The sequence below is a fragment of the Rhamphochromis sp. 'chilingali' genome (assembly GCF_963969265.1).
Source record: "Rhamphochromis sp. 'chilingali' genome assembly, chromosome: 11".
NCBI lineage: Eukaryota > Metazoa > Chordata > Actinopteri > Cichliformes > Cichlidae > Rhamphochromis > Rhamphochromis sp. 'chilingali'.
In genome coordinates, this window is record NC_137938.1 from 17,309,397 (window position 1) to 17,331,329 (window position 21,933).

General features: G+C 41.1%; 1 protein-coding gene across 5 annotated transcripts; it reads left to right on the forward strand.

Annotated features, from left to right (window-relative positions):
- Positions 1–3,062: 3,062 nt before the first annotated feature.
- On the forward strand, positions 3,063–21,727 carry fbxl4 (F-box and leucine-rich repeat protein 4). Of its 5 annotated transcripts, none has more exons than XM_080895384.1 (9): positions 3,063–3,278; positions 5,746–6,376; positions 8,140–8,473; positions 9,642–9,886; positions 10,135–10,348; positions 12,151–12,222; positions 14,741–14,865; positions 16,811–16,998; positions 17,725–21,727. In XM_080895384.1, the coding sequence occupies exons 2-9, from the start codon at positions 5,880–5,882 to the stop codon at positions 17,886–17,888; spliced, it is 1,839 nt and encodes a 612-aa protein (XP_080751510.1). In that variant the 5' UTR covers positions 3,063–3,278; positions 5,746–5,879; the 3' UTR covers positions 17,889–21,727. The 5 variants fall into 5 exon arrangements, with proteins under 5 accessions (XP_080751510.1, XP_080751509.1, XP_080751511.1 ...); XM_080895383.1 differs by having other exon boundaries at positions 3,275–3,376; XM_080895385.1 differs by lacking the exon at positions 3,063–3,278 and adding an exon at positions 3,385–3,608.
- Positions 21,728–21,933: the final 206 nt, after the last annotated feature.

Sequence of the window (21,933 nt, forward strand, 5' to 3'; positions counted from 1 at the left end):
TGCCTTAAACCTGCACTATAATAAACAACTGAACCTTTGTGTGACTGCCGTGTCTTTTTTATTTATAGCCTATAGCACATTTAAACAACAGAAGCTGACCCAAAGTGCTTTAGAGATGAACACTGCATCTCTGCTGCATTCCAGCTCTCCAAAAGACCCAGTTTCCAAATACATGAAAAGCTGAAAGATGTGATTTGTTTTATCAACTAATTATTGTGCAAAGTAAAAATCACAGTGATTTAGTGGTCATTAAAATGTGTTCATAATTTGCAAATTGATGTTGACTCAGCTCATAAATCATGCTGCTGTCTCCTGTATAAGCTGCCTCTATAGTATAAGTATTGGTATTGGAATCTGCAATACTGACCCTTGTTATTGGATTGATAGAAAAATTTGCAGTAAAGCAAGGCACTTGCAGAAAGACCACAGGTGAAACCAATGAGTGAAATCAAAGGAAGCAAATATACAGGAGGAAAGTAACTCTTCAAAGCAATGCATAGGATAAGATAGAAGATAGGGAAGGAAAGAACATCAGAAGCAACTAATTTTAGAGGGGTTTTTTTTTAGCAGTTTTGGGTCTTGTGCCTGTGGCCTTTGGTTCTGGTTGAAGTTACATGATTTTTTTAGGTGTCTGTCCGCTTACATAAACCAAACGTAAAATGTTGCACCTACATTTATTTTAGGTTTTATGTAATGTATTTCCCCATAGTTAATATTAATGCAATAACGAAGCAATAATTTCAACCTCGATGTCTATTACAGATTTCCATCAAGAGTCTTCAAACTGCGAATATGTTTTGTTTTTTGCTTTTTTCCCCTCAACATCACTGTTTGTCTATTACTCCGCTGGTTTTAAAACCAGCAAACGATCTACAGCAGGAGGGCTTCACGAGTTGAAGAAGATGGCTGAGTTTCAGATTTATGAAAAGTGTGATCTGTGTGCTTTTGTGCCCAGGAAAAATTAAACACTTCTTAAACCACCAATAGCTCAGCACAAATTGCTTTAACCTTTGTAGAGCACCACTGTGACTTCACTCTTCTTTGTATTTATAGCCTTTGGAGTGTTTGCCAAGCAATGCGAAAACATTTTCATCTTTTTCTTCGACATGACGCTTTCATCATCTCATGCACCATCTTTTTTTTCTTTTTTGAAAATCACTTGTCCTTCCTGGACACTTCACTTGAAGCAGTCCAAAAACTTACTGCCATGAGGACGCTACAGCAAGCAGCAAACACCGAGTTTTCTTTCTTTTTTTGTGATCACTTGATGGATTTTGTTGCATAACAAACTGTGCAGCTGAAGTTTGCTGTCTGTTATCGTTGAAGAGTTTAGGTGATGAGGAGATGGTGGAGGACAGACTTCTCTTTTGTAGACAAGAGACTTTTAGCATGTGAAAAACATTCAGTTTGACTGGCAGCCCCAAAAGATAATATTCAGTATTTGTACAAATTGTAGCGTACATTCATTAGAGTTACGACTCTTGAAAATGCAGTGGGCATGCTAGCTTTTTATTTTTTGTTTCCTTTTGAGTACACCATGTCTACATTACCAGCTACTTGTTAAAAAATAAAGTGGCATTACAAAACCAAGAGAAGATGTGAGAAAATTGGCAAAATGTTTAAAGGTTTATAGAAATGTTTTCCCGTACCTTTAATTTATTTATTTTTAAAAGTTTCACGGGTGCTTTCAAGTGCTTTTAAATTACAAGACCACCCGGCAGGATCAAGAGTGCTCCAGGAGAAAGAGAAAGCACCAGCAGGAGATTTTTGGTGGTGATGATAGTGATGATGAAGGTTCCTGGTTGCCACCTTTAAGCACTTCTCCCCAAGCAGTTCAGTAAAATGGCTTTCTAAGTAGTCCTAGCTAAAGCAGACCAGCTCTCCACTGCTATTTTCACATGCTCCATCAGAGCAGAAATGACTAAGCTCATTTCTGCTCTAATGGAGCAAATCAGAAATCAATCTGCTCCATTACTCTCTAAGCACTAATACTGCCAAGAGTAATGAACTTCTTGGAAACATCACTGTCCAAAGAGGCTTGAATCACATCCTGACGGGACCAGGAGAAGAGTCAGCGCGCAGAGACATCGCATTCTTTGCTGTGGTGCTGCACCACTTCCTGCTGTCAATAGGACAGTACAGGGTGACCTCATTCCCAGTACTGAACCCCTTGCCACCACTGCCACACGCCCCAATGGCGGAACAATATTCTGGATGCAGCAGAGCAACAAGCAGTGTTCCCTAAACTCCTCTGACCCCCTTTGCTCAAACACCTGCCAATAAATGGGTCCTTCAACGAGAAAGAGTTATTATTCACGTTTGCTTGTGTTTTCTTGTGTTTGAGCGAAAGGCTGTACTCCCTCTTTGACTGTTTTCTTACATTACGTTAGTATTTTAGGACGCTGAAATATGTCTAAAAGGTTGAATACATTTTTATCTTGGTCCTTGTTGTTTAATTAGCTCTTACCTTATACCTCATATCTTTCTTTGTTTACATGACTGGTTCTCCTTTGGTGTGTGTTTTATTTTAAAAAAAAATCTTTTTCAGTTGTTTTAATTTTTTTTATCTCCAAGGTTTAATAAGCTGAAGAATTATTTTCACCATTGCTGACCGAACTCTACCTTTTATTTTTGGGTGTGTGTATATAGTCTACATCTATGTTGTTTGTGAATGGCCTTGAAACAGAATGAAATCTTATTATACTCCTCCATTCTTTTAATGGTATGTTTTAATACACATTACGCTGGATTATCTATAAATGTATTAAAAACCATGAAACTGGGGTGAATGTTTTGAGTGTCTGTTTTAAACCAAAGAACTACTTTTCCCATAATCCTTTGCTTTAAAAGAAGCCGACCGGATGTTGATAATTTGTTGTACATTTAAAGTGTGACATTTAAAGTTCATACGTAACTTCTATTTTTTTTAGGTTTCCGCGTCCTGTTTAATCACACGTTTTGACAAAAACAGTCAAAATTGGCCATGTTTCGCATTTGTTCACGACATTTGAACACAGTCAATTATTTAGTGCCGCACTGGTGCAATGATAAAGAGAAAAAAGCAGCAGTCTTCCAAATTGCATTACTTTCCCCCTGGAGCCTCGCCCCAGTGCATCGTGTTTTGTAGAAATAACTCGTGTAGTGGTAGTAATAATACTGATACTTCTCTAATACTTAAAACACACAAAGATGAAGGGTTACCCAGATTATGTCGCTGACTGTGCTGTGCGCTCTCTGAGTTAATGCATTGGCCGACTGTTACTTGAAGGCAACACAAGGTAAACGTCAAGAATGTTTGATTGTTGAAATCTTTGTGAACGGCTATGGAAGGAAGAGAGTTTTTCCTCGTCAGTGGATTCATTGATCTACGTTCACTGTAAATTTTGTCCTCTTTGATCGCTCGGTTTTTGCACAGCAACCATTACGGAAGCTAACAGTTCATGTTTTGACAGCTCAGCCTGTGTCTGCTAGCTAGCTGCCTACCTAACACTAACTATTTATCGTTAGCTAACACTGACAGCACTAGCTGTGGGAGACTGCTCAGTTTATTGAACAAGGACTTGGGAAAAGACAGTTTCTTCCTGGCAGCTGGCTTAAAGTACGCTTACGTATGTCAGAATTCGTTTACCTAATGTAATGTCGAAATGCCTTCAAAAGTAGCAAGGTTGGAGGGCTAGTTTAGCTAGCTTCAAATGCACAATGAAATATCAAAGGTTACATTGGCAAGACAGAAAACGCTACACTTCCTTTTCTCTTCCCGTACAGTATTAATAAGGCCACATTATTGTCAGAACTGTAGTATTTTTTTTTACAGTATTATTAGTATTTCATGTGTACAGTTAAAGCTAATATTTTAGTTTTATCAAAACGTGGTTGTTGTCTAAACATCACTGGCTTTAATGTAATTGTTTTTTAATGTTAAAGGCGGTTAATATAGGGTTGGTGGGGACTCGTGTCCTGTTATTGCTTGTAGGGCTACTTGTTTGTTTACACATAAGCACAGGATGTCCCTGGCAAACGTGTACTGCTCACTGCAGCCTACAGCTGGGTCAATCTGTGATACTGAAAACCTGTGAGGCAGGAGTGTCAGGCACCAGACCCAGAAGTTTCTGGTATCATGTAGCCACTCTTGATTTGTGGCTACCAGGCACCATTAAGTACCAGGATGTCTTGAAACCTGAATATTGTAGTCAGTGCTAGCGATTTCTGATGGTGTCAAGCGTTAACATGGATTTAACCTCTACAGTTTGCATTTTGGTTTGATAAATGTCTTGCCGTGTTTCATTTAACCACAAACTACCGCATGTAGTTATGAAGAAATGCCACACGCAAGCAGCGGTACAAGGCTATACCTTTCGAAGATTGGCAGCTGCAGAAGTGCTTGGTTTGTTTGCAGAATAAGTATTCATTAAATAAGCAAGTCTTCTTCTCAGAAAGTGTCAAAGTGGTTAAAATAGTGAAGAAATTGCTAGAAATTAGATCCAGCTTCTTGCTGTAATTTGTCAATGTGTAAAAATGAATCATTTGTCTACAAGAAAGCATCAAAATGTAAAAGTAAGTATACATGTATAGTCATGGTAAGAAGAAGCTGCCTGTCTTTTAATTAACGTAATTTTTTATATCAGCACAAATTGCAAAACATGGTTCTTAGTAAGTCTTACCTTTTAAACAAATATAACCTCAGATAACCAACAACATTTTACATATTGCACAACATCATTATTTGTTTAACAAATGAAAAAGCAGAAGCTCTGGGAGGTTACTGGTACGGACAAGCCAGGTATGTGTTAACACAATGCTAGAGAGGAAATACATCAGCAGTGAGCTTGGAGAAACAACTGTTGCTGTCCATCAATCTGGGAAGGGTTAAAAGACCATTTCCAAACAATTTGAAGTCTATCATTCTAAGTGGGGAAAAAAAAGTGCAAAAACATTGAAGACCGTTGCCAATTTTCCCTGGAGTGTATCTCCCAGCAGATGCATCCCAAGGTCAGACTGTGCTTGATGGTACAATTGGAAGAAGTATGGCTTGTTTAGAAGGATTTCAGAGAAAATCTCTTCTTTCTAAAAAAAAAAAAAAACAACACATGGCAGCTCAGCTTAGATTTGCAAAGTTACATCTGAACAAAGCACAAGACTTTTAGAACAGTGTCCTTTAAACAGACGAGCTAATATGGAGATATTTGCCAGTAATGCATGGCGGTGGATGGGTGATGATTAGGGCTCTAAAAGCTGCTGAAACCAGGCATGTGCTTAGTCTTTCACACACTGCTTCTGTATTTTTGGCTTAATTTTTGTTAAATGAGTAGGGATGCGTCATATGTCATGTGATGTTGTTCTCCTGACCTTGCATTTATCTGATTTTAAGACCTGCTACAGGGTGGATGATTTTATCTTTTGTCCTGTTATGTAAAAACCTTATGTTGAAAGCAGGTCTTTTTTTATGACAACCCCAAAGAAATGTATTGAATGTATTGATTATTTATTAGTATAATCATGCACAACATAAAGTAGCGCTTTCTCCACATGGAACGTTTTTTTGTTTTGTTTTGGTTTTACAATCCTTCAATTTATATTCAGCCAAAAATGTATTTTTGCTTCTTGCTATTTTCATTTAAATTTAGGATTCAGATATCCAAAATGATCAAGTTTATATCGGGACCAAGCAGAAATTGGTCCCTCTGTGGTGTCTTAGACCTGCTGTCTTGCTCTTCTCACTCTTGTTTGTCTCTGCCTAACCCACAGGTCATGCATGCAGCCAGCCTTCTAGCCTGCGCTTTGTTCATCCCCAGCGCTTGAGATAATGTTCTACCCGTAGGTGGAGGGTTATCCTCCTACTCCGTTTCTCCCCACTGCCCCCATCAGTCCCAGAGTTCCCTATGTTAACCCTGTTGAGCATGTTTTACTATATCTGTCTGCGGCGGCGCTCCAGGAGTGGAACTCGAGGCGAGGCTCTGACCAGTCGACGGGCTGTGGAATCTGGCCAGAGAGCGGTACTGCCAGTCAGTGTGGAGGTGGAGCAGTACGCCAAAGAGGTTTTGGACTTCAGCTCCCACTATGGCAGTGAGAATAGCATGTCTTACACCATGTGGAACCTGGCAGGGGTGCCTAACGTCTACCCCAGCTCAGGGGACTTCACCCAGACAGCTGTATTCAGAACTTATGGGACGTGGTGGGAACAGTGTGCCAGTGCTCCGCTGCCTTTTCGTCGCACTCCTAAAGGCTTCTACAGTAAGGATTACATTGAGCTAGGCTTTGAGGAGCCCGTCTACCCGACAGCAGTGGAGGTGTTTGAGACCTATTACCCTGGAGCCATCGTCCAGATCCTGGCCTGCTCTCATAATCCTTTCACCCAGAATCCGCCTACTGATGTCAGGTAACAATAGTTCCTCCACACTATGCCATTTCTAAAACTTTACAATACCAGTAAATTGCACAGTTTTCGATTACATAACAAGGCTTCAGTGTTTGGATAAAATCCAGTTGGCATTTCATGGAGTAAAGTACTGCTTGGCCAGAATTTCCACCAGAAAACTACCAGAAACCTGGCAGAGGATGCAATGGGATTAGCTTATTACAATTCTTTATCACGAAGATTAGATGATTAGATGATTTCTTCAACAATCTACCTGCTATAGCACTAACTGCTAATTGTCAAGGGAGTCACACTGCACAGTGGAGCTGCATATATGCAGAGACTGAGCTTTTTTTAATTTCTTAGTTCTGACTTGAAGACGCAGTATTATGTATAGGAGAGCACTGAATCATATTTAGCCATGTTTGCATGCAGATAAATGATTTAGGCTACCTTGATTAGAAAAAACTAAACTGATAAAATTGTATAAAGTCTTAAGATTTGCCTGGATCTTTATTCACTTTTTACAGCTTTAGCTTGGTGTTTACTGCCTCGTGTTAGGTGTTGCCTTATGTTGCCTTGGTCCTGCTCTTGGTGCAGTGTCTCAGTTCATTACTGTCCGAAACAAGTCATAGAATCCCCTCCCCCACAAGCCTGCTTTCCTCTGATTGGCTGCCCCTTTCATTGAAAACATTTTTTTTAAAAACGTGTAGAGCAAAGATTACTAAATGGGGTACATTGTCATTGACACCATAGAGAGCAGAGTATCAGCTTTTACTCTGAAGCCTCAACCTCTGGCTTGTAAGGATTATTTGTATGTCCACTGAGACACACAGGGAGCCAGCAAAAAAAGAAGTGAGACAGAAGTCAGGGTATACAATTCTGATGGAATATGGATGTGGTCAGCTGCTAAAAGCCATTCAAAGTAGTCCCACTATTTAAGAGTGCATGATCAGGAGGACAAAGGAGGAGGGGGGAACAACTAAGCTGTAGTGCCTCTTCACCTCACTGTACAATACCTTGTGCAATACTTTTTGTAAATAGTCAATGGTGCAATAGACCTCAATACTTGAAATGTGCAATTCACTTGTATTTCTATTTTTATTCCTATTTATTCTATTTATCCCCTTTGTATATTTTATTTATATTTGTCTCTGTATTTCCCAGAGGAACCCACCCGAGGGATTAATAAAGTTCTATCTTATCTTATCTTATCTTATCAACACTGGAGTTTTGGACCTGATACAGATTTTTAGAGAGTGTAAAGTTTTGATATCACTATATCATTAGTCTTTAGAATACTATAAATGCCTGATTTGTATGTTTGATTTATATTGAAAACAGACAATGATGGGGTTGTTATTTAGTAACTTTCCAATGTGTTTCACAACCTGTGAACATGTGTTGCATAAAGTACTGATAGTACTGCAAACAACAGAGGGAAAACTGCTCTGCTTGCTAAGCTATGTAAAAACATAATTTACAAGTTACACCGCACAGCTTTAAAAAATTTTTTTTTACTGTAATAAAGACAGTTTTCATATGGGGGCATATCCGACAACATATATGGGCAAATCCGTCTGCCTCTGCTTATTAGAAATATGTTAAGATAAAGAGGCAAACACTGTTGTGCACAATGCCACACACAGGCTTAAGAACATTGTTAGGACTGTATTTTCCTGCTGCTTTCAACGAGTACCTAGAGTAGTGCAAAGTAGTCTTAATAGCATTATATAGGTTAAAGAATGTTATTTTTATATTTGCACATGTTTTGTGTTGTCCAGGTGGGAGGTGTTGTGGTCTGGTGAGCCCACCAAGGTGCTGACTCCACAGGCTCGCCAGTTTTCCCCTAAAATAAAGCATATCGGCTTCCCAACCAACCTGTTGCGTCTAGAGGTGAACAGCTCTTTGCTGGACTATTACACCGAACTGGATGCTGTTATCCTGCGTGGGGTAAAAGAGAGGCCTATGCTGGCTCTCTATAAAATGCCCATCATCGACATCAGTGACCTGAGCGACAGCGAAGAGGAGCTGTCTGATGTGGGAGGTCCTTTCAGGCAAGGAGATGGCAAGCACCAGAGGACAGGAAATGGCTACTTTGACAAACTGCCATATGAGGTGATTACAGTCCTTAATAACAAATCAGAAGGCTTGCGTCATCCAAGCCTGGGTTGAAAGTTTAGATACGCACAATGAAATAAAACTGCATTTTTAAATTTTATTTTTCAGATGTGATCTTGTTTGCTTAGTGGTACAGACAGGAGTATTTTCGATCAGTACCTCTTTAATAAATATTAGGTTTAACCATTCCCTATCACACTCTTCCTATTTTGACAAGCACAGAGATCCAACCTGACTCCTCAGCTGCCGCCCTCATTACTTCTACAATTACTGCCTGAAAGTTGCAATATCTAAAATTTCTTTTTTGAAGATGTTCCAGTCGCATGCACTAGTCTTACATATAGGTTGAAGGTGCTGCAGTCATTTCTCTGCACACAAAACATTTGCAACGCTGATTATTTGAAGTGTTTTAAAGCTTTCCTTATGCACATCAAGTTTTTTCCTTATTATATGTGCTCAGCATGTGTGCACACGTGCACTTTTTTGTTTTTGTTGTAAAAAATAAAAAAAACGTGTCACACACGAACACTGCGGGTTGAACCATTCTGGCACTTTCTTGATCTCGCACTCACAGACAGTCATTTTCATGCCATACAGATGTATCATGTTGTCTGAGGCGAGCTTCAAAACACCAGCAGTACTCTTGATAGTTGTTCTCTTATCTCCTATCCAAACCACTGCCATTAACAGCAGTCTTCACAACCGCTGTGTGTTTGTTTCAGAAACACAATATAGCTATTATCTGTCAGCTGATACCAGCTTGAACACAGTGTATTGTTAATCCACTGTGACACACACACGCACAACCATTCTTTCTCTTTGAGAGACACACGAATGCGGTGCAAAACAAGCCGGCTCACCGCTGATCCTGCTATCGGTGCTGTGTCTCCCAGATAACCACTATTTAGATCTGCCTGACAGAGGGGACGCAATTAACATTCTCCACTCTACACTGAACTATTTTCTCTTCTCTGCTAGGTTCCACTATTCTTTAATGTTCTCTATTATGTGTTATTTTCTGCTTATGTTTTCTTACAAGACCAAACATGTCTTGTCTCTCACCCTCCTCGTATCTTACCATTTCTCCTCTCCTCTCCTCTCCTCTCCTCTCCTCTCCTCTCCTCGTCTCCTATCTTAACCCCTCTCCCCCGACTCCCGTCCACAGCTCATCCAGCTGATACTGAGCCACCTGACCCTGCCAGACCTCTGCCGTCTGGCCCAGAGCTGTAAGCTGCTGCACCAGCACTGCTGTGACCCGCTACAGTACACCCAGCTGAGTCTGCAGCCTTACTGGGCCCGGCTGAGTGACGCCTCCCTGGGACACCTGCAGAGCCGCTGCACCCTCCTCCAGAGGCTCAACCTGTCCTGGACCGGCAACCGTGGAGCCCTTACCCTGACGGGCTTCAGCAGGTCAGACTATCAGCGGGCCACGAATGGCAGCAAACAGGGAAATGACCTTGGAAAGTAGCAATAGAAGTAAAAGCACTTTTTCAAGGAGGAGCATACTGAAACAAAGAAAATCAGTTTACACATTCTTCTGTAACTGATTGAAAAATAAATTAAGAAGAGGATGAAGGACTACTGGGGAATTGATGGCTTTTTTGTTCGTTTTTGTTTTTGGCCTCTTGTCACTCATTTCTCTCAATCTCCCGCCTTAGTTTCATGAAGGCCTGTGGTCCCAGCCTGGTCTGCCTGGAAATGTCATGCTGCCACTTCCTGAACGAAGCCTGTCTCGAGGTCATCTCCCAGACTTGTCCTGGACTCCAGGAGCTCAACCTGTCCTCCTGTGATCGTCTCCCCCCACAGGCCTTCACGCACATCTCAAAACTTACACGCCTCCGCAGGCTGGTGCTTTACCGAACAAAGATAGAGGTATGCGCTGCAAACAGTGTCTCTGCGAAACTAATCGGAGTGATTCGCGTGGACTTCGATCTGTCTTGTTTAAATATAGAGCAGGTCAAATTGTTGTTTGGTTAATGATATATCCGATACCCTGGCTGTTTATAATTTGCAGACTGCTCCTTTTTCTAAATGTATAAAATGTTTTATTCACCATTGATGCTGAGCTGTTATAAAAAAATTACAAAAAGATTTTTAAAAAATGAATTATCTTTCGTATTTTGAATATATAGAATGTCAGAGATTTTCAAGAGGTAGATTCCACACGGTGGAAAGGTCAGAGAATTTAGTCACTTTTCCTGATATTCAAGCAACAGAATTTGATCAATTGTATCTAATAAAGCAGAAAATGCCTTTTGGGTTTGCATCAGAAAGGGCGTCTGGCAAATCAAACATGAGGAGCTGCCCACTGTGCCGACCCCTTGAGATAAAAGAGCAGCCAGAGGCAGCTTTTATCTTCTTAAAGGGGACCTGCTCATCGCCAACTCTGTACTTTTATTCTTGGACTGTATTAGAGTAGTTTTGCATGATTCACAGTTCAAACGAATCCTTTATCTTACACTAAGCCTTGGTGCAAACCGATTTAGCTCATGTCATAACCTCTTTCATTGCTAGGCCACATGAACTGTTACCAACAGCCTCCACTGGCCTCCTCCCCCCTTTCAGAAACTCAGGTTTTACAGCATTAACATACTGATGACTTATGACTTTTCTGTGATAGGGGATCTGTAAGCAATTAAAACCACATTTTCCTCATTTATAAAGTCTGAGGTCCACCTGTGTAACTGAACTAATATAAAAAAAAAAGATCATCATTTTGTTTTAAAGATGTTTTAATCTTATTTTTTTCGTGTTTAGTTAATCATCTGATGACCTCCTTTGTTTCACTTGAAACATGCATATAGTATAGGTTTGAACAAAACTTCCCAAAAATGTGCATTTAATGTAAAAACTAATGATTTCTCCTTAAGAAAGATTTAAGATGAACTGAGTAAACTCTGATTCTACAGGGTGTTGAATATATATCGCATGTATTCAAGCTCAGGCATGTCTGATGTGTAATATCACTGTGCCTTGTTTTGGTGGTGCACCTCAGCGTTTCTCTAGTGTTTGTCATGTTTCAGAGTGACGTTGTGGGCAACAGACAGTGTAGAGTTTCTGCGGTGGAGCCAGGCAGCGTGCTGCAGGTTGTTTACACCCGGACAGACAGAGCGAGCCGTGTGTCTGTTTGAGGCCCTGACATCTCAGCTGTCATTACCTTGTCACTGCTCTAATTAAATGGCTAGCTTACAGGAGAGAGGCACTTATAAAAATGCCTTACACCGAGTCGAGCACACGCGCGCACACGCAGACAAGAGGCTTTCACTTTCATGTCTGACACATTCTCCTACCGCTGAGGTGCATGTGTTGGCAGTTGCAGCACTGAATTCTGATATCTCCATATACTAATTGTAGTGCTGCTCGAGAGGCCTCCGTTTTCACTTTTTTCACTCCACAAGGAGGTGGAAAAATTGTTTCCTGTGCTTTATTAAAAACCTTTTAATCCTGAAAGTGCTGGGTGTGCCAGGTAACAGACAGGAAGTTACTTAAACGGGAACTTTAGGTGACATGACTGGATTTGTTACCGCTACTAAAACCTATGTTGTTTTAAATTATCTTATATATAGATTTACACTCAGGTAAGATGCTACCGGTGTTTTAAATCTCTTTTGCTCCTTCTACCTACCTGGTTTTCACCTGTGCACCTCTGTCTCCGTCTCTCCTTTCCTCCACAGCAAACAGCCATCTTAAGCATTCTGACTTTCTGCATAGAGCTAAGACACCTCAACCTGGGGAGCTGTGTGAGGGTGAGAATGTGCACACATATGAAGTTTCAAAGAAAGCTACAATCTTAACTATTACCTTTCATTTTGGAAGCTTGTCTAAAAGATGCCAGATAGGAAGATGAAAGAGAGCCCTGTGATCCCTGGCAAATGGCTTAGTCACACTGGAGTAAAAGTAGGACAGCAATCTTATCGTAACTGGGAAAAATCTGTGCTTATATAATTGAATTTAATGTTTTTTTGCATTAAAAACTGATTACAAGTAGTTGCAGTACCCACTTGTGCGATCGCACAGGTTGTCTGATGGAAGGCATCCTGTCTGCAAACAATGGTGGCCTGATTCAAACTCACTGGAATCACTCTGATTAGTGAAGGTTTCAAGTAAATGATGTTTAATTTATGAACACAAACAGTTTGAAAATGCAGTCAGCGTGTGAGCCAGTCAGCTGGTGGCCAATTGTGTGCGTTCTGGTTATATTCCTACATAAAGTCAAGGTTTGCTAAGCACCTACAGTATATCACATTGCAGTTAAATCGCTGTCCTGAAGCAGCAAGGTCTCTATTTTTGGAGGAATTGCTTCTGTTGAATTTCTGAGGTTCTCGCTCGACTCTGTAAGTAGTTAATATTGATTTCTGAGTATGTACACTGCAACACATTTGCAATTGTTGACAGTTTGTCACAAGTTAATCACTGTATTAACACAAAATGATTGCATGTAATTGCCAACTTGACCCAGTTCAGTAGTAAGCTGACAGCACAGCTGACAGACTGATAGGCAAATCACTCTTATCACCATCTTGCCACGCCAAAGTCTCTTTGAAGATGGCAACTGACTGGGAGTGGTCAAGACCTGGTCCCTGTCTGTGACAGGATTGCAAGGTCATTGCACAAGGTCACAATCATTTTGGTCATACCTCAACCACCGTTTTTCTTAGTGTGACTGTTGCATAATGCTGTAGTCACACAGGCCTAGACACCATTTGGCCACCATTTAGGATACTCTAGTGGCTAGTGATAAATATGTATACCCTGACTGGTTAGTGAGTGATTACTGGAGGTTTCTGGCTGTTGCCAAGTGAATTCAGATGCAAAGAGGGTGCTGACCATGCACTCTTTGCGATTGCTCACCTTAGTGTTTGCATGGAAGACACCCATTTGCAAACGCTAATCATAGAACGCTAATGAGATCTGGAAAAACGTGCGTCTTAAGACCAAAACCAAGTTTCACTACTGCTCCATGTTTAGACAGCAGTGACATTAAGCTTCTTCCGTGCAAACTACAGTCAACCATGGCAACTTGCTGGGGGCCAAAGAAGTTTTCAGTGCAGCACCGTGTACCTCTTTAGTACCAATTTCACCCAGTGACAGCAAATGCCAACAACCACTTGAAAACCAGTCTGGGAATACACATTTTTCACTAACAGCCGGTGGTTGGCATGGGGTCACTGGCTAATCTTTGTGCAGTCTGTGCTAAGATAAGATAATTGGTTGGTAGTTGTAGACTTCTGTGAGAGCGGTGTCATTCTCCTGTTACTCCTTTAATGATGGCTCATTGAATATGAGGGGAATGGTATACAGCAACTGTTGTGGACAGATATGTATGATGATATTAAAGTACAATACGTTTTATTATTAACATCTTTTAGAATTATTAATGAGGCATTTTAATAAATGTTTAGTGTATCATGATGATAATGATGGGGCATCTGTGTGTGTTTAACTCCCTAAAAAAAGTTGAATGACTTTGATGGAAATATTGATATAATACATGAGAAAATCCTCATGTGGTCTTTCTCAAGACATAACTGTCATCATCAGAAATAAAGTTATGCAACATTTGGCAAGAGAAATGCATAAAGGCAGCGACTCTCTCTGCCAGAGTTTAAATATCCATCACTGCTAACTCTGAGAAATGTTCTTGCTGTCATTTTTGTAGCTGAGTTATCTGCTCGGGCTGTTTTTAGTTGTTAAATTGCATTTCTTTGCTTTCATCTTTGGATGAAACAATGAAATATGGCCAGCATTACCTGACACCAAAGAACAATAACAGCCTCACAAACATAAATCAGTTCCTGAAAGACTATTTGTTTTTGTTTTTTACGGTGAAAGTATTCCGCGTTAGTGCTTTGTTCTTTTGCTCTCTCGAGGAAGCGAGGTTACGAGCCACAAGCCGGGTGATGCCGCTAATCAGCTTTTTATTATCGCAGCATTTCAAAAGTTTGTTCAGAATATATTAGATAGACTATTGACTGACTCATCCTGACAGCATCATCTTCCTTTACGTTATCCTAAAGGCACATTTTTAAAAGCCTGGGACTGTGACAGTGTTGTAGATGAGCACAGATCACAGCACCTCTGCCCGTACATCGCTCACACCGACGTGTACAAATCATAACATCTGAATCGACTGCAGCATACGACGAGGGTGGTTTTGCACATTAAAGCGGGTCTGAATCGTCCAAATGTCCCTCTGGGAACTTGCTTGTGAGCTGCAAATGCTGCATATTGTATAGAGAGTAAATGCTCCTGTCTCACTTACAGATCGAAGACTATGATGTTGTAGCCAGTATGCTGGCCACTCGCTGTCGCTCGCTGTGCTCTCTGGACCTGTGGCGTTGCAGAAACCTGACCGATCGAGGCCTGACTGAGCTCGTCTCAGGGTGCAGGTAGTCACTTGAAGCTACTGTTGTTTATAACACCTGCGGACTCCAGGCATGTGCAAAATAACCATTCATAACAGCTTCTTTTTTTTTTTAAGTGCTAATTTTGCCCCAAAATAAGATTTCAGGAAGCTCCTCCCCCCTCTCTGCTCCTGCCACCATCTTTTTGCTTGGTGGGGAGTTTTCATAGCTTTCAGTTCAGGATTCTTCTCATATAACATCTTTGGTTGTAAAATTGTCCAGGGGCCCGTTCTTCGTACCTCGCTAAGTAGGTTAGCCGGATTAGATTGTTGACGATTTCGCGTGATCCTGGATCAGTCGGTTCCCCGAAGCTCATCCGGGACTTGCTGTCATAGCAACAGAGCCGTAAGCGTAAACCTGCTCGGGAGCAGGTTTACTTTATGTAAACAGGATTAGATCGCGGCCACGCAGGTATGTCCGCGTCATCATACGAAAGCAACAGCGATATTCCACCACTGTTTCACCATAAATAAATAACATCAATGTAACTAAAGACAATGCAGCACCTGATCCATTTATTGATTTCACACAGATACATACAGGTCATTTCCTAAAAAAGGGAAATGTACTATTAACATTCTATTACATGTATGTGATTATTACAGATTTAATTCATATTTCAGAGTAGCAATTGTAAATTACTTCGTGTAATCAAGATGAGAGACCACGGCTATAAAAGCGAAGGTGGATTTGGGAAGTCTGTCGCAGCCATGTCCTGTCCGTATACGCGAGCCACCCATTGCGGAAGGTGCAAGATTGATAAGGAGAGTCCTCAGAATTCAGCGTATATTGCGGGATAGACAGGATCCTTTAGCTCAGCGCGACAGTGTGCTCATAGAGAGATATCGATTTTCCCGTGAGGGTATTATTCACTTAACCAACTTGTTGACGAGGGGGTGCAGGACCACCACCTGTCTTTTTTTCCTCTGCCCTTTTCTTGGTTGCTGTTATAAACAAACAGATTATTCCAGGGTCTCTTTCCAAGAGACGAAAAGCAATATAAGTGATAAATATTACCATTCTGTAGGATATTCTTATATTTCACTTTTACCTGTTCCCATGTTCTAGTGGGTCCTGTCGTGGCTCTAATGTGAAAGAGGATAAAATATAACATATTATAATATAATGTAATATAATATTGGATAATATGGTGTGATATGATAAATCTACCCTACCGCCTACTGGTGTTGGCCAGAGGGGCCGATGGCGCGATATGGCAGCCTGGCTTCTGTCAGTCTGCCCCAGGGCAGCTGTGGCTACAACTGTAGCTGCCTCCACCAGTGTGTGAATGTGAGAGTGACTGAATAGTGGCATTGTAAAGCGCTTTGGGTGCCTTGAAAAGCGCTATATCAATCCACTCCATTATTATTGTTATTATTAAATTACTTACGAGTTTAATTTGTCAGCAACTTCCTGCCAGCCCTCGCTCCTTGCTTTTGCAGCCTTTGCAGTGTTCCCTTGCGTTCTGATTAAACTCTGAAACTCCTGAAATCCCTCACTCAAGAGTTCTTGCTCTGCTGCCGAAAAATACCGAGCCGAGCGCGCTCCGTCGACATTTTCGCCGACCAATCAGAGGGTTGCCGATCAATGTTTCTACTATCGATGCGTGGCCCCTTTTACGACACCCAGTGATGTCACATTACTGCGTCCAGCTGTACTAATCGTCAACAGCAGGTGTGTTCGGGGAACCGGATTAGCGAGCTCACGGTTAGCGCGATGATTTGATCTTGGATGTGTCATTTGATCTTGGATGTAGTAAGCGACGTACGAAGAACGGGCCCCAGGACATGAAATGGTGTTAGTTTCCTCTGCGATTGCTTTGTTTTTGTTAAAACACTTACACATTAGAGACACTGCATGGTTTCTCTGTGAATATCCAAATTTGTCCTTGCGTCACCCCAGTTTACTTGTTGGCTCTGTTGTTGCTCAGGATGTTGGAGGAACTGGACCTGGGCTGGTGTCCCACGCTGCAGAGCAGTACGGGATGTTTCCAACACCTCGCCCGCAGCCTTCCACGCCTGCGCAAACTCTTCCTCACTGCCAACCGCACCGTCTGCGACTCAGACATAGAGGAGTTGGCAGCCAGCTGCCCCTGTCTGAGGCATCTCGACATTCTGGGTAAGATCTCCCTCACACATATGTGGAAACAAACGTTTGCCTTATTAATCATTTGTTAATGAGTGTCAAGTTCGTGGTTATTCGGTCATGACTTATGTTTCATCACGTTGGTGTATAAAGCTCCCCATCAGAGCAGCATAGCCACAACTTAACTTTTTATAAGAGACTTTGTCAGTTGGGCAACTGCATTTTTGATTTAGCTCATCGTTCACTTATCATATTCACAGCAGGCCCATTCCCAGTGTAGCATTTGAGGGGTGAAAAAAACCTTCAAGTTAACCTCGAACACAAACTCAAATAATCAGCTTAATATTGCTATACAGTAGTGCTCAGTAAGCAAAGTTACAGCAGCACACCATAGCAGTAACACTCTAGTTCCAGTTGCATAAGTTGGTGTTTTTGACAGCACAGTAGCTTCAGTGTTAGTCAGGCTATGCTGATGTGTCAGTTCTTTAGTTATTTCAGATGTGCTTCAGTGGTTGACTCGCTGGAAGGTGTGCAAATGATTTTGGTCTGGACTCTATGATCTGTGTGAACAGGCAGAGAGGAACTTTACTTCATTTACAAAGAAAATACACACGCAGTTTCCTTTTTAAGAAGTAGCCAGACATAAAAATATCATTGTTTTTATTTCACAGCTCTGTGTTTTGTTTTATTTTTTATGCGTTTTTTGTGAAGTGTTTTTCACCTTCTGCGTGTCCCTGTTGTGATACGTCTGCCGGACAGGTACACGGTCAGTGAGCGCCGCCTCACTGAAGAAACTCCTCCAGTCGTGTCCTCAGCTTGTCCTCCTGGACGTCTCCTTCTGCTCACAGATAGACATGCGCATCGTCCAGGAGCTCTCTGGCCTCTTCCCCAATGTGGCCATCAAGAAAAGCTTCACTCAGTGACCCCAGCATTGGCTCATTTCCCACTACTGAGATGTAGCAAGTGGAGGGAGGTACTGGTCAGCACATACTGCCCCAGAGTGATTCAGAGGCAGGTCAGATGCAGGAGGAGATTGCAGACCTGCCTCTGCTTGTATCACGGACGAGATCTTCTTTTAGCGGTCAGTATAAAAAGCGGTGGGACTGGGTGAGGAGGATTTTACTGGCTTTACTGATTTAGTGAACCTAAATGACTACAGATTTGTAGGAGCAGGATTATACAACATAAGACACTTGTATTTTTGGGTGGGGGTTTTGTTTGTTTGTTTTTTAAATCAGGGTTGTTGCAGTGAAGCTGCCACATGTTCCCACAATATGAATCAGCACTTACAGTATGTATTGCCAGATAACAAACGGCAAGGAAATATGCCTTACCACTAGAAATCACACGTGAAAAAAGCAACATTTGAGAGAAAACTTCTTTTAAGCATCTTTTTAGGAAAACAAATGGAACACAAAGCATTCTTACCTGTTACTGGACTTCACATAATAATATTAGCTACATATCAGGGCCTTGGTCAGTGCCTTGTTTGATTGTGGAATATGAACAGGCTGGTTTGTACATGAAGGTCTTTCCGGTGGTGTTTATCACCATTCACTCACTTTCATTGAATCATAGTGGATGGTGTTGTGTTCAAAGGGGCTTTAAAGGTGAAAACAGCTGCACTAGATGCAATGCACTGTGGTTAGTGTTATTCTTTTATTTTTTTACTTTAATGAGACTATCACAAGTTAATATGTGTTGCTACAAACTGCAGGATCATCATTAAATGTCCATGCACTAGAGATTTAGCAATGGCATGTTTCCATCAATGGGGAAAAAAATTGTTTTCATTTCCACATGCTCTAAAATTGCAGGAGTACAGAAAACACCTAAAGGCATCAAATTCAAAAGATATGCACACTGACTCTTTTGAAATAAAAGCGCAGAGAAGTAATGAAGATCTTATTTAAGATGACATGAAACAAATCTAAAAATCTTTTCCTCTCCAACTCTCAGTTAGGCGCTTTTGGTCCAGCAGTTAATATTTTTACTAGGATAATATGAAAGAATTTCCAACTGTATTACCTGGGCAGCTGTTAATGTGTCACCACATATCAGACACTTCAGATGAATGTAGTAATATTCTATATTAAGTCCGAGTGTTAACAAGTAAGAAATACAGGGGTAGTTATTAACTAGAGGCCTTTGTTGGAATACTGTAGAGAAAGTCATCTGCAGCTGAAGCAGTTGAATGTGTTTGGCTGTATACAGTACATCAGACAATTCAGTGGACTAAATGAAATAGAAAGTGTTAATAATCGGGGTGCTTGCTAATTGGTTTTGTTCAGACCTCATAGGTTGTGTAAACATTTCAGCGTAGGCAAATTGGGGCCTTTAGGCTAAAGTTTTGTTTCCCCAAGTTTGAAAGTCACTGGCTCCTCCGCCGAGGTGAGAGCTCAGGTGGGGGAGTGTTTTCAGTGCTGTTTTTCTGTCAGCAAGTTTACACAAGCTGAGTTTCATGAAACTTGGAGAGCTGGGCCCAGGCATTAAAATTAGCTGCAAATGCAGAACACCTTCTTTGAAAGTGCAAGATAGGCCCTCTGCAGTGTCATAATGTTAGTGCTGTTTCTGTTGTCGTTCCTGTTGAGTTCTGTCACTGCTGTCTGACTGCAGCCGACTACATAACCCACTCCGATCAAATTCTACCGCTGAGAAGGAGTGCTGTAAATTAAGCCGAGGACGTAATGTTAACGTGTAACGAGTGTAAGTACGATATGTGACCTCAGTATTTGTCCTCAAACTCAGGGGCTATATATAATCTCATGTTCATTAAATGTCACTTTTTTTAAAAACATGTTTTACTCCAGAAACCAGCACAAAGGACATCTTTACAGAAAGTAACACCAGACTTGAGTTAGCTTTAAGGTTACCGGGCTTTGGTGTTGCTCACAACAAACACACACGTGACACAAATCGTCAGTTTGCGCTGGCGTAACAGAGACGTTAATCAGAGCTTATTGAGTGTTGAATGTTGCAGTAATTGTATGAAAAATGTACTGCTGCTGATTATTTATTTTTTGTAATATATGAAGCCAAGGCTGCAGTGTGGGAGAAGTGCTTGAAGAGCATTTTTGTGTTTGAAACAAACTTGAATTTTTAGTTGAAGCACATGCTACTAGTCAATATTTGTGCCTTATGCTCCTGTTTGAATGTTGTGTCCAAGTGGTTTAGATTGTGGTGAAGTGCTTCGCTTTTTTTTTCTTCTTTTTTTTTTTTAATGCCCTTCAACCAAAGTAATAACACATTAATCTGGTCGTCATCAGTCTCACACCTATATTTGACCAGTTTCTGTGCCATATACCTTATATCAGCCATGTTAATTATTGCAAAATATAGAGCTATATATGCAAAAAATGGTTTATTTATATTTCCCTCGGCAATGAAAATGTTATTTATACTCATTATTGGTGGATGTTTAAATGGTAATATACAATTTGGGGAACTGTTTCTTGGGTTTTTTGGTATTTTGCCTAGCTTAGCACTAAGACTGAAAGTATGCCTTTACCCTAGCCTAACATGAAGTGGAAATGTGTTTTTAGCCTGGCTCAGCATAAAGACTGAAAACATGCCTTTAGTCTGACTTAGCAGTAAGAGTGAATGCATGTCTTTGCCTTAGTTTAGTTTACCTTAGTTTGTGCAATGCTAGTCCACTAAACCTCAAATCACGCGGGCCTACAGACCAATCAGCAACCTGCCCCCCGGTAACCCAAAATACTCCAGAAACGTAAAAAAGACTGAAATTCAGATTTGCTCAGTGATCGATGTTAGAGAATGTACATATTTTCCCATCTGCCAGTTGTTTAAGCTTTAAGAAATAAATATGGCAGCGACATTTGCGTTCTGCAGCTACAGTCATTACCTTTCTAAACACCTTAAAAATGACTTCCACTCTGTTCCTGCTTCCAGTCTCTGTGCTGAGCTAGGCTAAACCCAGAGCGGTCCTGGCTGCGCAGAAGTCAATCACATATCGATCTTCCAGTCTTGTTATTGGTGTGGGTATGGTTAAATTGCTGCATAAGAGTGGGAAATTAATACTTGGTTTATTTCCAGTTTTGTTATAAACAGGTGTGGTAACAGTATGGCACACCAGGCCTTTCACTAATGCATCAGTTTTGCCCAGCCCACCCAAATTTTTAATACATTTTGATGTTTTTTTTTTTTAAATTGTTATTTATCCAGGTAAAGCTCTCATTTTGAAGACCTGCTATCATGTAATTATGTAATTATGTCAGTAATAACTACTGCACCACAATAAAAACACTGTCACTGTTATACTTTGTACAGCAACTATCTGCAACAGCATTAATTTGCAAAGGCAAAACTATTTAAAAAGTGAGCACCACTCTCAGATCATCACTGTTTGACCAGTGATGCAGTTTGGTGTATTTTTCTGAGGTGGCCCTATGCTTCTTTTTTTCTTCCTCTAATGAATATGCAGTCTCTCTTCTCCCACTCTGGATATGTGATCAACCTTTGTGCCATGAACTGGGAGGACCTGCAGCGGCGCTCCCTCCGCTGCAGCGTGAAAGCCACTGTTGTGTAAAGAGATTGTGTGTCTCTGTCGCGATGAAATGCGGTGCTTCAATTTCACCAGGTTTTAAATAAACCGAAGGCTGATGACTGAGTGTGTGTGGCTCATTTTTGATCCTGTAGGAGCAGAGATGTAAGCAGTCTGACTGTAGAACAAAGTGGCTGCGAAGGCATTAACTCGCTCATATTCTATTTTCTCTTATTCTTCAGCTTCATTGAACAGCACGCCACTGCCGCCGAAACAAATGGAAATTGCTCCGCTGTATCATGTTGGGGCTTCTTAAGAAGAGAGTCGTCTAAGTGTGATTTGGGGTTGGAGGCGTGGGGGGGGGGAGTAGGCTCGTCTACTGAATCCACAACAACTAGCAGAGCCATTAGTCAGGATGAGTGACTGGATAGTCGTTGCGGAATGATCCTTTTTGCCTTAACCCTCTG